The sequence below is a fragment of the Ahaetulla prasina genome, chromosome 3 (assembly GCF_028640845.1).
Source record: "Ahaetulla prasina isolate Xishuangbanna chromosome 3, ASM2864084v1, whole genome shotgun sequence".
NCBI lineage: Eukaryota > Metazoa > Chordata > Lepidosauria > Squamata > Colubridae > Ahaetulla > Ahaetulla prasina.
Window position 1 is genome coordinate 97,761,437 of NC_080541.1, and position 13,164 is coordinate 97,774,600.

General features: G+C 36.3%; 1 protein-coding gene across 1 annotated transcript in view; it reads right to left on the bottom strand.

Moving 5' to 3' along the window:
• Window positions 1–13,164, bottom strand: part of ANKH (ANKH inorganic pyrophosphate transport regulator) — a 98,145-nt gene that overhangs the window by 27,630 nt on the left and 57,351 nt on the right. The window contains exon 2 of the mRNA XM_058178792.1: window positions 2,770–2,986. Coding sequence (XP_058034775.1) covers window positions 2,770–2,986 — 217 coding nt within the window. The remainder of the gene's footprint in view (window positions 1–2,769; window positions 2,987–13,164) is intronic.

A 13,164-nucleotide genomic window follows, 5' to 3' on the forward strand; every position in this document is an offset into this window, starting at 1 on the left:
AATCTAAACTGGAGCGGTTGACATTTAAATCTGAAGTTTAAATCTGTTGGTAGCTCTTGTGTTATTGTAGTTGAAACTGAAGTAGTTATTGGCAGGAAGGACATTACAGCGGATGATTCTATGAGCTAAACCAGGTCCTGTCGAAGGTGACAAAGTTCCAAGTTTTCTAGACCCAGGATATCAAGTCTGGTGGAATAAGGTACTTTATTGGATACGGAGGAGAACTCTTCTCGTAAAATACCTTTGGACACGCTCAGCTGTATTGATATCAGATATATAGTATGGGTTCCAGACAGGCGAGCAGTAATCAAGAATTGGCCTAGCAAATGTTTTATATGCTCTAGTCAGTAGCATGGTGTTTTTGAAAAAGAAGCTACGTAGAATTAAGTTAACAACTCTTAGAGCCTTTTTTGCTATATAATTGCAGTGGGCTTTGGCACTTAGATCGTTAGATATAAAAACTCCAAGGTCTTTGACAGGGTGGGGGTCATCTGTGAGGTAATGTCCATCATGCATGTACTTAATGATTGGGTTCTTTCTTCCAATATGTAAGACTGAGCATTTGCTGGTTGAGATTTGTAGTTGCCAAATTTTAGACCAAGTGGTTAGATGATCAAGGTCTTTTTGAATTGTAGATGTATTGTCAGTGGTGTTAAAAAGTTTGACATCATCAGCAAAGAGAACACAGTTACTTGAGATATGATCACAAAGATCATTTATGTATATTATAAAGAGAGTTGGTTCAAGAACGCTACCTTGAGGAACACCTCTCTTATCACAAGCAATTATTTAGAAACACTATACTAATGATACATAAGCATTTTATTTAAGCCAATTCCTTTAAAATACACTATCTGCTATCAGATAAATCAAAATAAACCTATTTTGGTTCCTAGAAGATTTATTTACTCATGATAAGATAAAGGGTACTTTTATTACTCTTCTTTTGTATCACTTCTGTGTCTTGTTTTGTCATCAATTCTGCCTCAGAATGAGTCATCACTGTAACTGTCCATAACTGTTCATTCTTCACTCCTAATTCAGGATGCTAGTCAGCTGAGCAGAAGAATCACTGTGATGTGATTCTTCACTTATTTTTACTCAGCTCATTCAGTCTTCTCCCTGTCTCCTCTCATCCATCTTGTCTACAAGAGTTGCTGAAAGATGGTATTGTCCTATCTTAGTTCCCTAATTGTTCTCCTGGGAGCTGGGGAAAATATCTTATGGTATCAAAACAGGATTGAAATATATCCATAAGATTTAGTGAATGGGTCCCATATCTCTGACCTGTTGGGAACTGGGCCATACAAGGGTGGGCAAGTGTGTGAAGCTTCATTTGCTCGGGATCTAGACTGTACATGTGAAACCATCCCCCACCACCACTGCCACCACTGCTGCTGATCCATGGAGCCAGAAAGGTTGGGGACTGCTGATTTAGTGGATAAGCTTTATAACTGTAGTTTTTCAAAAAGCTGTTATACTCTAAGTCAGTGGTACCCAAACCTTTTGACACCAGGGACTGGTTTTGTGGAAGACATTTTTCCACAAACTTGGGGGGGGGGAAGAGGGAGGGAGGGAGGGATGATTTCAGTTTTGCTCACTAGCCCACCACTCACCTCCAGCTATGCAGCTATTCCTAATAGGCCACAGACCAGTACTGGGGTTGGGGACTCCTGCTTTAAGCTATTACTGTTCTTAAATGCATTTTGTTATTCTATTAAGAAACATACTTATAAAACCTAAAGGGATTCAGGGGTATGTCAGAAAACTACATTGAATCCAGCGGATCAATTTTCTCCACTTTCAATATTTAAAATATTAGTTGCTTTCAAAGATCTTTCAAGGAACTGAGTACTGAATTTATCTATACTGATAATTATCCCCAAATGATTCTGATTACATTCTTTTACCAACTCTTGGCATTTACAGTTTTGAAAAACCATGATCTCATATTAGCATGATGAAAGCTACCACATCAAAAGTGGTACACCACCTCAATGCTTTATCAGTTAATCTTATCACACTAGTATAATTTGAGGAAATACATGACATAGTTAAAAGCATTATCACTCATATAGAACAGATGCTCAATGTTATCTTTTATGTTTAATTGTTGATGCTTTAGTTAGGGTTTTTTTTATTTCTTAAACCTGTAAGTGACCTTGAGGTTTTGCCTTGCCTTAATAATGGTCTAAAATGGTTTCAGATGAATAAATGCTACTGTAAAATGTGTGCAAAAAAGAGAGAACAGCACTTCATTCTTTCCTCTGTGACACTTAGCAATATCCAATGTTGGATACCGGAGCCACTTCATTTCAATTGTTTATGCATTCTATCTGAATCTCTTCTGACTTCCCTCTACCCATATATAAACTATTATTACAAAATGAAGATTACAATAGACTGTGGAGATAGAAAAAACCATTGCTGCAAGAATTTTAGTTAGTGCTTACTCTATGTCAAAATATCATTAAGTTTTTCAATACTTCTACTTCAATCTTGTTTAAATAACCGGTCAGAAATAAGGAATAGGAACAAACTTGGAACCCAAATAAGATGTATTTTGTTATTGGTGACAACATGAGGATGCCTTCTACTAAGAGACCTAGTTTTGATCAAAATTTGGAGAGTAAGGGAGGGAAGTTCTAGTTCTGGCAAAATTATAATGGACAAATGCCTAAGGAAACTGGATAAACAAAAAGAATTTATGTGTCAGCCAATCATTTGAGCAGATCTGCTATTTCAATAAAAACTCTGAAGCAAACTTACCTATCAAGGTATGAAACACTGCAGCTATAGCACCAGCTACAACCATACACAAAACTGCTTTGGTTCTGTCTCTCTTACTGTTGACAAAAACCAGACCCACATTTTTGAAATCACTCATCGGTCCTGTGAAAAACTTCATGAGGGAGTATGCCAAGCCATAGCTGGCCAGCATTTCCACAGCATCTTCCTTAACAGCTGCAATACCTCTATTCAAGGCCTAAACAGACACAAGAAAATAGAAAGGAAGAGACATTAACACATGCAAAATATTACTAAACATGATTACTAATTTTTAATCAAAGAAAGTAAAAAAGACCCATACATTATTTTATATAGCTCAGAAAAGGGACTGTTTCCACATAATATTTTTGTGCATTTCTATTTCTTTATTCATAAGATGTAAAAATGAGCCCAAATATAACTATCTTCCATTTGTAATCCTCCTGTTTTCTTACTACAGAAGTCAGCAATATGGAGTCCATAGGTAGCATAGCACCTGTTGCTCCAAAAAAATACAACCATAAAATTCAGTCACATGAATATGGCAAAATCACACATAGAACCTCATGAAATTTCAGTTCTCACATGAGATCTTAGAAGCTTTACTTTGGCAAATAGATCGAATACATTACATGATAGCACCCAAGGCATGATAGCACTGTTAATTGAAATTATAAACCATGCATTAAAGAGGAAATAACACAATAAATGATACATATGCTTTATGAACTATGAACCTAGAAGTATCCTTGTATATTGTACCCTATCCTGATGCTATGCTTGGTTGCACTGTTTTAATTTCTGAAATTAAACAGTTATATATGTAGACAATGAGAGATATGACTTTGATGCAAATACAGATAGTCCTCAACTTAACATAACATAACATAACATCAGAGTTGGAAGGGACCTTGGAGGCCTTCTAGTCCAACCCCCTGCCCAGGCAGGAAACCCTACACCATCTCAGTCAGATGGTTATCCAACATTTTCTTAAAAATTTCCAGCGTGGGAGCATTCACAACTTCTGAAGGCAAGTCGTTCCACTTATTAATTGTTCTAACTGTCAGAAAATTTCTCCTTAGTTCTAAGTTGCTTCTTTCTTTGATCAGTTTCCACCCATTGCTTCTTGTTCTTCCCTCAGGTGCTTTGGTGAACAGCCCGACTCCCTCTTCTTTGTGGCAGCCCCTGAGATATTGGAACACAGCTATCATGTCTCCCCTAGTCCTTCTTTTTGTTAAACTAGACATACCCAGTTCCTGCAACCGTTCTTCATATGTTTTATCCTCCAGTCCCCTAATCATCTTTGTTGCTCTTCTCTGCACTCTTTCTAGAGTCTCAACATCTTTTTTACATCGTGGCGACCAAAACTGGATGCAATATTCCAAGTGTGGCCTTACCAAGGCATTATAAACACTTCATGTGATCTTGATTCTATCCCTCTGTTTATGCAGCCCAGTCACAACAGTTCATTTAGTAACTGTTCAAAGATACAACACTGAAAAAGCGACATGATCATTTTTCATATTATATGACATTGCAGCATCCTCTTGGTCATGTGATCAAAATTCGGATGCTTGGAACTGGTTTATATTTATGACGATTGCAGTATCCCAGGGTCATGTGATCACCTTTTGCGACTTTCGAACAAGCAAAGAAAATGGGATATCCAAATTCACTTGACAACCATGTTACTAATTTAACAACTGCAACGATTCACTTAACAACTGCAGCAAGAAAGGTTGTAAAATGGGGCAAAACTCACTTAAAAATGCCTCACTTAGCAACAGAAATTTTAGGCTCAATTGTGGTCATAAGACTACCTGTCCTGACAGTCTTGGTTCGGACTACCTGTATGCAAGAAACTTACATAGACAAAGGAAGCTGATGGATTCTTTAACCTTGAAAAACAAGGTAACATTTGGAAACGCACTTCAGGTAAGCTAAACACCTCCCTGAATCAGTGGGGTATAAGGAGAGGAGGTACAGCACAATCAGACTTGCAGAAAATGTTAATATAGCCTATCTCTAGAAAGTGTTCAGCTAATTTGATTTTCCCTTCTCCCAAAGAAGAAAAGAAAATATATCTCAATGTACAAAGTAAGAAAAACTAACCTATTCATAGAAATAGGTTAAATTTTTCCTACTCTAAAATGTTCATGAAAAAATGAATGTACACCAACTAAACTTTATATATTAAGCATATATATTAAGCAAACTTCTTTTGCGTGCCAGTTCCCGAGTTTCAATAGTAAAAATACATTAATATTGCTTTATTTCATTATATGCACTACATGATGTTAATAAACAAAATACAAACCATTCAGTATCCTTTTATTCACAAGTGCACTATTTGTTTCCACCCACATACAACCATTTTTTCCTGGCTTGCTTGCTTTAAAACCAAACCATTGGGTTCACCGAGGAGCATTTATCTCCCTTCCATTTTCTATTTGTGTGCTGAATTTCTGGTTGTCTGACTTTTAAGATAAAAAGATTTAAAGACCATTTCACTGTTCCATATTCTAAAATTCTCTTGATGTTCCTTTATACATCTGTATATACTGTACCTACATTTGAGTAGTACAGTCTTTTCCATCCTTCTATAAATATGATTCAGTGTCAAAGTGCATAGAAAGAAAGTGAATTTATTACTAGCAAGCTGGCAGCCTGACACTATTCATCTGACATAATATTCTTGCTCTCTGATTGCCCAGATAAAAGAATGATTTAAGAACAGGATTTAGAGCATCAAAGCACACAGAGAAAATGACTAACTCTTCACATAGTATTTTGCCAACAGCTGCAGAAGAGTCATACTGTAGCGTGGTAGAGAGGTGGGGAACCTATGATGCAATGGAAGAAAATAACAAGTGTTAATTTGGCTATGACTCGACAATGACCGCAGAAGCCTTCATGTAGAAAGTGTTCCTTTCACCTTTGGCTGCCCTGAGCTTAAAAACATTAGTTTGAAAGAGCAAACCTTTAGCAAGAATGTATTTCCAAGTGAAAGGAAGACTGTTACTTGATGATTTTCCGGGGCATTTAGGGATGAAAAGTGCTTAAAGGGGGAAGGTGGGAGTAAATTATGAGGTATAGAATTCTCCTCCCCAACTTAAGGTACATTAAGCGACACAAATTTGTATAATTCAATTTGCTTCAGAAAGTTTGAGTCATATAGAATAAGCTCTTTTTCAATTCAGCACAAAATTAAACCTTCTGAAACTCCTTGCTACAAAAATTGGTTGTAAGTTTAAACAGCTATGTAAATTCATGGCAGCTATAGATTTTAGAAGGTAAATTAACCACAGCAGCTAAATAGAACCTCTATGTTCACAAACAGCAATTATTAAATACTAGAATATAAAGCATGCCAATAGAGAGGACATTTGTACATATAAACATTAGAAACTGAGCAGGATATATTTTTAATACCTGATTCATGAAGCATAAATAAAAAATAGGAATTTTTATATTTGATTTATAACAGTTATAAAATGATTGGCCACGAGTCACATTGTAGAGCTATATGACACCCTGACCTTGTGTGGCTGTGTACTTCTTGTAGGTTTTTGCTAATCATTCATCATGAGATAATGTCTCAGCTCAATTTTTCCAAAAGGAATAGTTCATTGGAGAAATTATGGAAGGTCTGACACTGTAATGATGCCATGCAAAAGTTGGTTTTCCAGTGGGTGGCTACTAAAATAAACCTAACCTGAATGTTGGTTGCTGAGTTTAATTAACTACCTCCAGACAAACCAAATGTTTTGACTGACCAGTTCAGCATTTCCTTTTTTAAAGCCAAAGAGAAAGAGCTAATAAATAAAAAATGTCAAATGTTCACTAGTATAGTCTCTCGAAAATCAGTTTTTCCCCAAACACTGGAAAGATGGGTTAGTTCCTCAACCTCATCCAGATTAAACTTGGACGATTCCTGTCATTCCATATAATATAGCTGTTCAGATCCTTGTCTAAACGTTTATTTATGTGCCCAAAATGAACCTATCTTTGGGAAAAGATTATTCCTCTTTGAACAAATTTTGGAATCTTACAAAGAACACAGACTTCATGAAAATAATTCTTATGATTAATAGACATTTTACTCAAATAAAGATATTGCAAGATAATTTAGATCCCCCCAATAATATTACTTCAATCACAGGGTATACAACAAAAATAACAAATATTTATGAAAATCAAAACAACACCTGAGGAAATCTTAGTAATTCTTACTCTTTACTACACATGGATAAAGTATTCTTGCAATGAGGAAACTGACTTTTACTAATTTACAGTGATATATATATACCGGTAGCTTAATATAATTAGAACCAATTATACTATTGGGGAAAAATAAAGTATCAATGTTTTGTTTTTTATTTCCTTCCAAACTAATTAGATAGATAGCTGTCATCCTTATCAGTCCTAAGACTAATTTAAAATTGTAATGGATTGGCATCTACAATAACATTTTATGACTTCCAGTACATAAGATACGCCCATCAGCAATATAGGATCTCATCTTGCTCCTTGGCTGTTAAAAGCAATCAGATAAAATCTTTATCTAACCACTATCCGTAAACAAGTCAAAGTAGATTGCTGTAATCCTTCCCTAATGTGTGGGAGTGAACCTTAATTTAAAAATAGTATCTCAAGGCAATAAGCATCCACCTTAACAATGCAGGATCAGGAAATCAATAATAATGGCCCTTGAAGGAGAGCCACCCCAGAAGTTAGTATGTGTTAGTGTACAAAAGGCAATACTTGGTTTGCTACTGCCAATCAGACATGATGGAAAGATGGGTAGTTGATGGGAATCAAAACCTTAATTTTATGCAGCCTCAGAGAGAGAGGAAAATTGCTTATAAGCCACAATGCTTTATTTTGCTGAGCCAAGAACAGCTCTCAATATGAAATGTTCATATCTGTTGATAACGAGAATATTAAGGTAAGAAGCTGAGAATACAAGGTGGGCCTGGGAAAGACTATAACAGCGGTCTAGAAAGATGGAACAATTGCTGCCAAAATAACAGAAAAACATTATTATACAGGTAATGATGGTGTTTCCCAAGGAAAATAATTCCCAAGGAAAATAATTTGTATATGTCTCGGTGTGAAATGTTTTATAAAGTTTAAAAAAATGCAAATAAATATAGAAAAAAATTAAAGGAAGAAAGATAAAGAAAAAAGTGTTCAAATAACGGGGTGGGAAGAAAAACAACTTAAAAAGCAATTTCCCATCTTCTTTAGAAAATTTGTAGACATACTTGATATTGTTTTTTGCCTTGAAAATCACATTATGTAGTTCCCTTCTTCCCAGGTACAGCTCATTTTAATTGCTAAATCCAGAAATCACAATTTTTATCCATTTTCAGCAAAAAAACAAAACGAATTGAAAGACAAAAAGGAAATTGAACTATCCGACAAATTGAAAGACAAAAAAGAACAAGTATAAAGTGGAAAGAGGGGCAAATAACTAAGGCAGAATATCAGCAAATAGCCCGAGCCTGTAAAGATGAAGTGAGGAAAGCTAAGGCTCACAATGAACAAAGGCTTGCAACAAAAGTAAAAAATAACAAAAAAAGCTTCTTCCACCATGTTAAAAACAAGAAAAAAGTCAAAGAAACAATTGGCCCATTGCTGGGAGAAAGTGGCAAGAAGATGACAAGCAACAGGAAGAAAGCAGATCTACTTAACTCATATTTTGTATCTGTCTTTACACAAAAGGAAAAAACAATCCAACTTATCAAAAACAGCAGCACAAAAAACAGATTAGGAACACAAGTTAAAATAGGGAAGAAAATGGTAAGTGAACACCTAGATGAGTTCAAATCACCAGGACCAGATGGATTACACCCCAAGTTTCTGAAGGAACTGGCAGATGAGATCTCAGAACCACTGAACTATATCTTTCAAAGATCCTGGAGCACAGGGGAACTGCCAGAGGACTGGAAAAGAGCTGATGTAGTTCCCATCTTCAAAAAAAAAAAGGAAAAAAAGCAGATCCAGGAAACTACAGACCTATCAGCCTGACCTTAATACCAGGGAAGATTCTGAAAAAGATAATCAAGCAATGAATCACTGAACACCTAGAAGCAAACAAAGTAATAACAAAAAGCCAACATGGGTTTGTCAAAAACAGATCATGCCTGACTAATCTTATTGCATTCTTTGACAAAGTGACAAAATTAGTGGACCAGAGGAATGCTGTCAATATAATTTACTTGGACTTCAGTAAAGCATTTGATAAAGTAGATTATAACCTACTACTAGATAAAGTAGAAAAATGTGGGTTAGACAGCACCACCACCAGATGGATTCCTAACTGGCTGACCAACCGCACTCAATGTGTAGTCCTCAATGGAACTACATCCTCATGGAGGGAAGTATGCAGTGGAGTACCCCAAGGCTCTGTTTTAGGCCCAGTACTCTTCAACATCTTCATCAATGACTTGGACAAGGGGATAGATGGGGAACTCATCAAATTTGCAGATGACATCAAGCTGGCAGGAATAGCCAACACCCCAGAAGATAGGCTCAAGATACAGAAGGATCTTGACAGACTTGAACATTGGGCACTATCTAACAAAATGAAATTCAACAGTGAAAAAAGTAAGGTTCTACATTTAGGTAAGAAAAAAAATGCACAGGTACCGTATATGTGGTACCTTGCTCAGTAGTAACTGTAAGAGGGATCTTAAAGTCCTAGTGGACAACCATTTAGATATGAGCCAGCAGTGTGCAGCAGCTGCCAAAAAAGCCAACACAGTTCTGGGCTGCATAAACAGAGGGATAGAATCAAGATCACGTGAAGTGTTAGTGCCACTTTATAATGTCTTGGTAAGGCCACACTTGGAATACTGCATTCAGTTTTGGTCGCCACGATGTAAAAAAGATGCTGAGACTCTAGAAAGAGTGCAGAGAAGAGCAGCAAAGATGATTAGGGGACTGGAGGCTAAAACATATGAAGAACGGTTACAGGAACTGGGTATGTCTAGTTTAATAAAAAGGACTAGGGATACATGATAGCAGTGTTCCAATATCTCAGGGGTTGCCACAAAGAAGAGGGAGTCAAACTATTCTCCAAAGCACCTGAGGGTAGAACAAGAAGCAATGGGTGGAAACTAATCAAGGAAAGAAGCAACTTAGAACTAAGAAGAAATTTCCTTACAGAACAATTAATCAGTGGAACAACTTGCCTGCAGAAGTTGTGAATGCTCCAACACTGGAAAAATTTAAGAAAATGTTGGATAACCATTTGTCTGAAATGGTGTAGGATTTCCTGCCTGGACAGGGGGTTGGACTAGAAGGCCTCCAAGGTCCCTTCCAACTCTGATATTATTATTATATTATTAAAACATAGAGAGCTTCCAGTTTTTCACAAAAGTTGTTGTTGTTCCTTGTCTAACAAAAAGTCATTTTTAAAATATATTTCATAACTTTTTACAGGTAATCCTTGATTTACAATCCCAATTGAGCCCAAAGTTTCTGTTGCTAAGTGAAACATTCGTTAAATGATTTTTGCCCCATTTTACGAACTTCCTTGCCATAGTTGTTAAGTGAATCACTGCAATTATTAAGTAACACGATTGTTAAGTGGATCTTGCTTCCCTATTGACTTGATCACTAAACATGATCACATGACCCCATGACCAGGCAACTATCGTAAATGTGAGTCAGTTGCCAAGTGTCTGAATTTTGATCATGTAACCATAGGGATGCTGCAATGGTCGTAAGTGTGAAAAACGGTCATAAGTTACTTTTTTCAATGCCGTTGTAACTTTGAACTATCACTAAATGAATTGTTGTAAATCAAGGATTACCTTTAAATAATAGGTATTTCAAATTATATTCAGCATAAGTTATATCAAATGCATATAAATTTTATTGAATACATTTATTATATAAGCATTTATTTTAAAAATAAAAATAATTTTAACATAAACGGCGGACCCCAGATTAGGTATTGCAAAATCATTTGATGACATAGGTCATTGTCTGGGAAGTGTACCAGACAGGCAACCAGCCAGTCAGGGAGAGTTTGCTGCCAGGAAGAATCAAGGTGGCAAACATCTTTGTCCTGATTGCCAAAAATAACATATGATCCCAATGCAATGAGTAAGTCTTTTCAACTCAAGTAGCTTAATGAAGAAGCCCCACTGACTGTTTATTTGAGAAAGGCTGCTGCTGAGATAGATATCCTATGTATCTGCTGAGAAATCTCAAATGGAAGAATCTTAATCCCTCACAATGGAAAACTTTAAAAAATGTCAAAAGTCCATGAGGGGTTGAGGAACTGTAGTACAACATTTTCAGACTGCTGTGCATTGTAGTTATAATTTGCCAAACTCCTTGCTTTGGACCGTGTACAAATCTATATAAATATATAAGAATATTTGTCCATTTAGTATAAAATATTGGTCTACTTGTGCAGCAATGTAGCCTGGTCAGTTGAGGCTTCCCCAGGTTGCCGGAAGAGCTACTTCCCACAGTCTGCTATGTGATCCTAACACTTAATTGCAGATGTAGGAACTGAACCAAGTGAAACAATTCAAGATTACGTTTTGTGCTGCCCTAAAACAGACTTGCTACAGTGGTATTTGATGTCCCCAGTAGTATTCTCTGATTCGTGACAGAATGTAAACAAGACATTTCTTTTTCCTGAAAAACCAAGACATTCAAGGACCTTCAAGAAAGCACATCACAGTGAACATGGAAGGGTTATCAGTGAACTAGTTTGGTTTAAAACCAAAATAAAAAGTATAGAAGAATACTGAATCTCAGAGGATAGGGGTGATGCCTTCCTGAATTTTGTCTTCAAGGTGTTATCCCAGGATACACACCAGATTATTCAACATTCTGTACCAGCTGTTACTCACCATGGTTAAAAGGAAACTCAATATTTAAAACAACTTCTGTTATTTATTTATTTAACTAATTTCCATGGCTGTCTATCTTAGCCAATGACGTTAGGCACTTACAATTCAAAAAACATGTTACAGTTAAAAATATTATAAACATTTTAAAACAGTAAAAACAGTAAAACCAATAAGTACTCTATAAAACATCCACATTAAATATACAAGAGACTTAGTCAGATAGCAATACAGCCACGAAATAAGGCCCTTGACACCTTCAGCCTCCCATGCTTGTGAACACAGCCAGGTTTTTAGGGCCTTGCGAAAGGCTACCAGGGTTGGGGGTCATTGTGATCTCTAAAGGGTTCCATAGAGCAGAGGCCACTGTGGAAAATGCTCACCTTCTGGTCCCCACCAGCCAACATTTTTTGGTTGACAAGATCTACAACATGATCATTCTGCTTGACTTGTTTGAACAGGTAGGGACTCTTTAAAAAAGGCGACCTTTTTATAGTTATAAGTATTATTTGCTGCATTTGTTTGTATACTATTGCTGTTGCACACGCTATGGAGTAAAGCCTTTTTAGAATTCCTGACTATACATTCTGCAAATAAATAATTAGTTGCTAGAGAGACAATTGCTCTCAAGATGCACTCAGTTTCTCAGAAGTAGATGGAACAGTAATGTTCAGGAAGGAAAATTCCAGATGATGTCTTCAAGCTGAAAAACTATCATATGCACCCATATAGAACTGTAGCCAATTTTAGCTCTGAATGTCTAATTCACAAACCACTTTGAAGTTTTCACACTTGTCCTTTGCTCCACACTTTCAAAGTGTGGTATCTTTGGCCATATTGACTAGGAATTCTGGACGATGCGGTCACAACAACAATCAGAGAGCATCAGTTGGTGAAGTCTGTGCTATTGTGAAGAAACAAGAGGTAATGGTTTCATTTCACAAGGAGTGAATGCTTCATTTCACAAGGTGAATATTACCACCTCATACACTGTCACTGCTATCTTTGGAACTGTAGAGAAAACTCTTGCTTGAACTATGTATACCACCATAACTTTTATTTTGGTTTAAAAAAACAAGACAAAACCTAGACTATATTTGAAAACTCTGGCAGCTTTTGCTAGTCCAGTATGACATCACATCCTGTATTTCTAAAGCCATTTTTATCTGACATGATCATTTTTCTGTATATTTTTTCTAGTAGATGTCTCAGGGTCATTAAAGTTCCAGACCATTACTGAACTCATAAGAACTTTTCCTACTGAGGACATTACACCCACAGACTAGGCTGTGGTTATTATGAAAGATCAACATATTAAATAAAGTCTCAAGTAGATTCAACATGTACCTTACAACTCTGTTACTTGATGCATGTCATCAGGATTATCAACCAGAATTCCAAGAAGGAGAATGCCTACACCCCTTCCTTAATGGTGAATCTGTCAGTTCTCATTTAAATATTTATTATATCATTTATTAATGTAATACAAAATATAAAGAAAACAAACAATATACAAGGT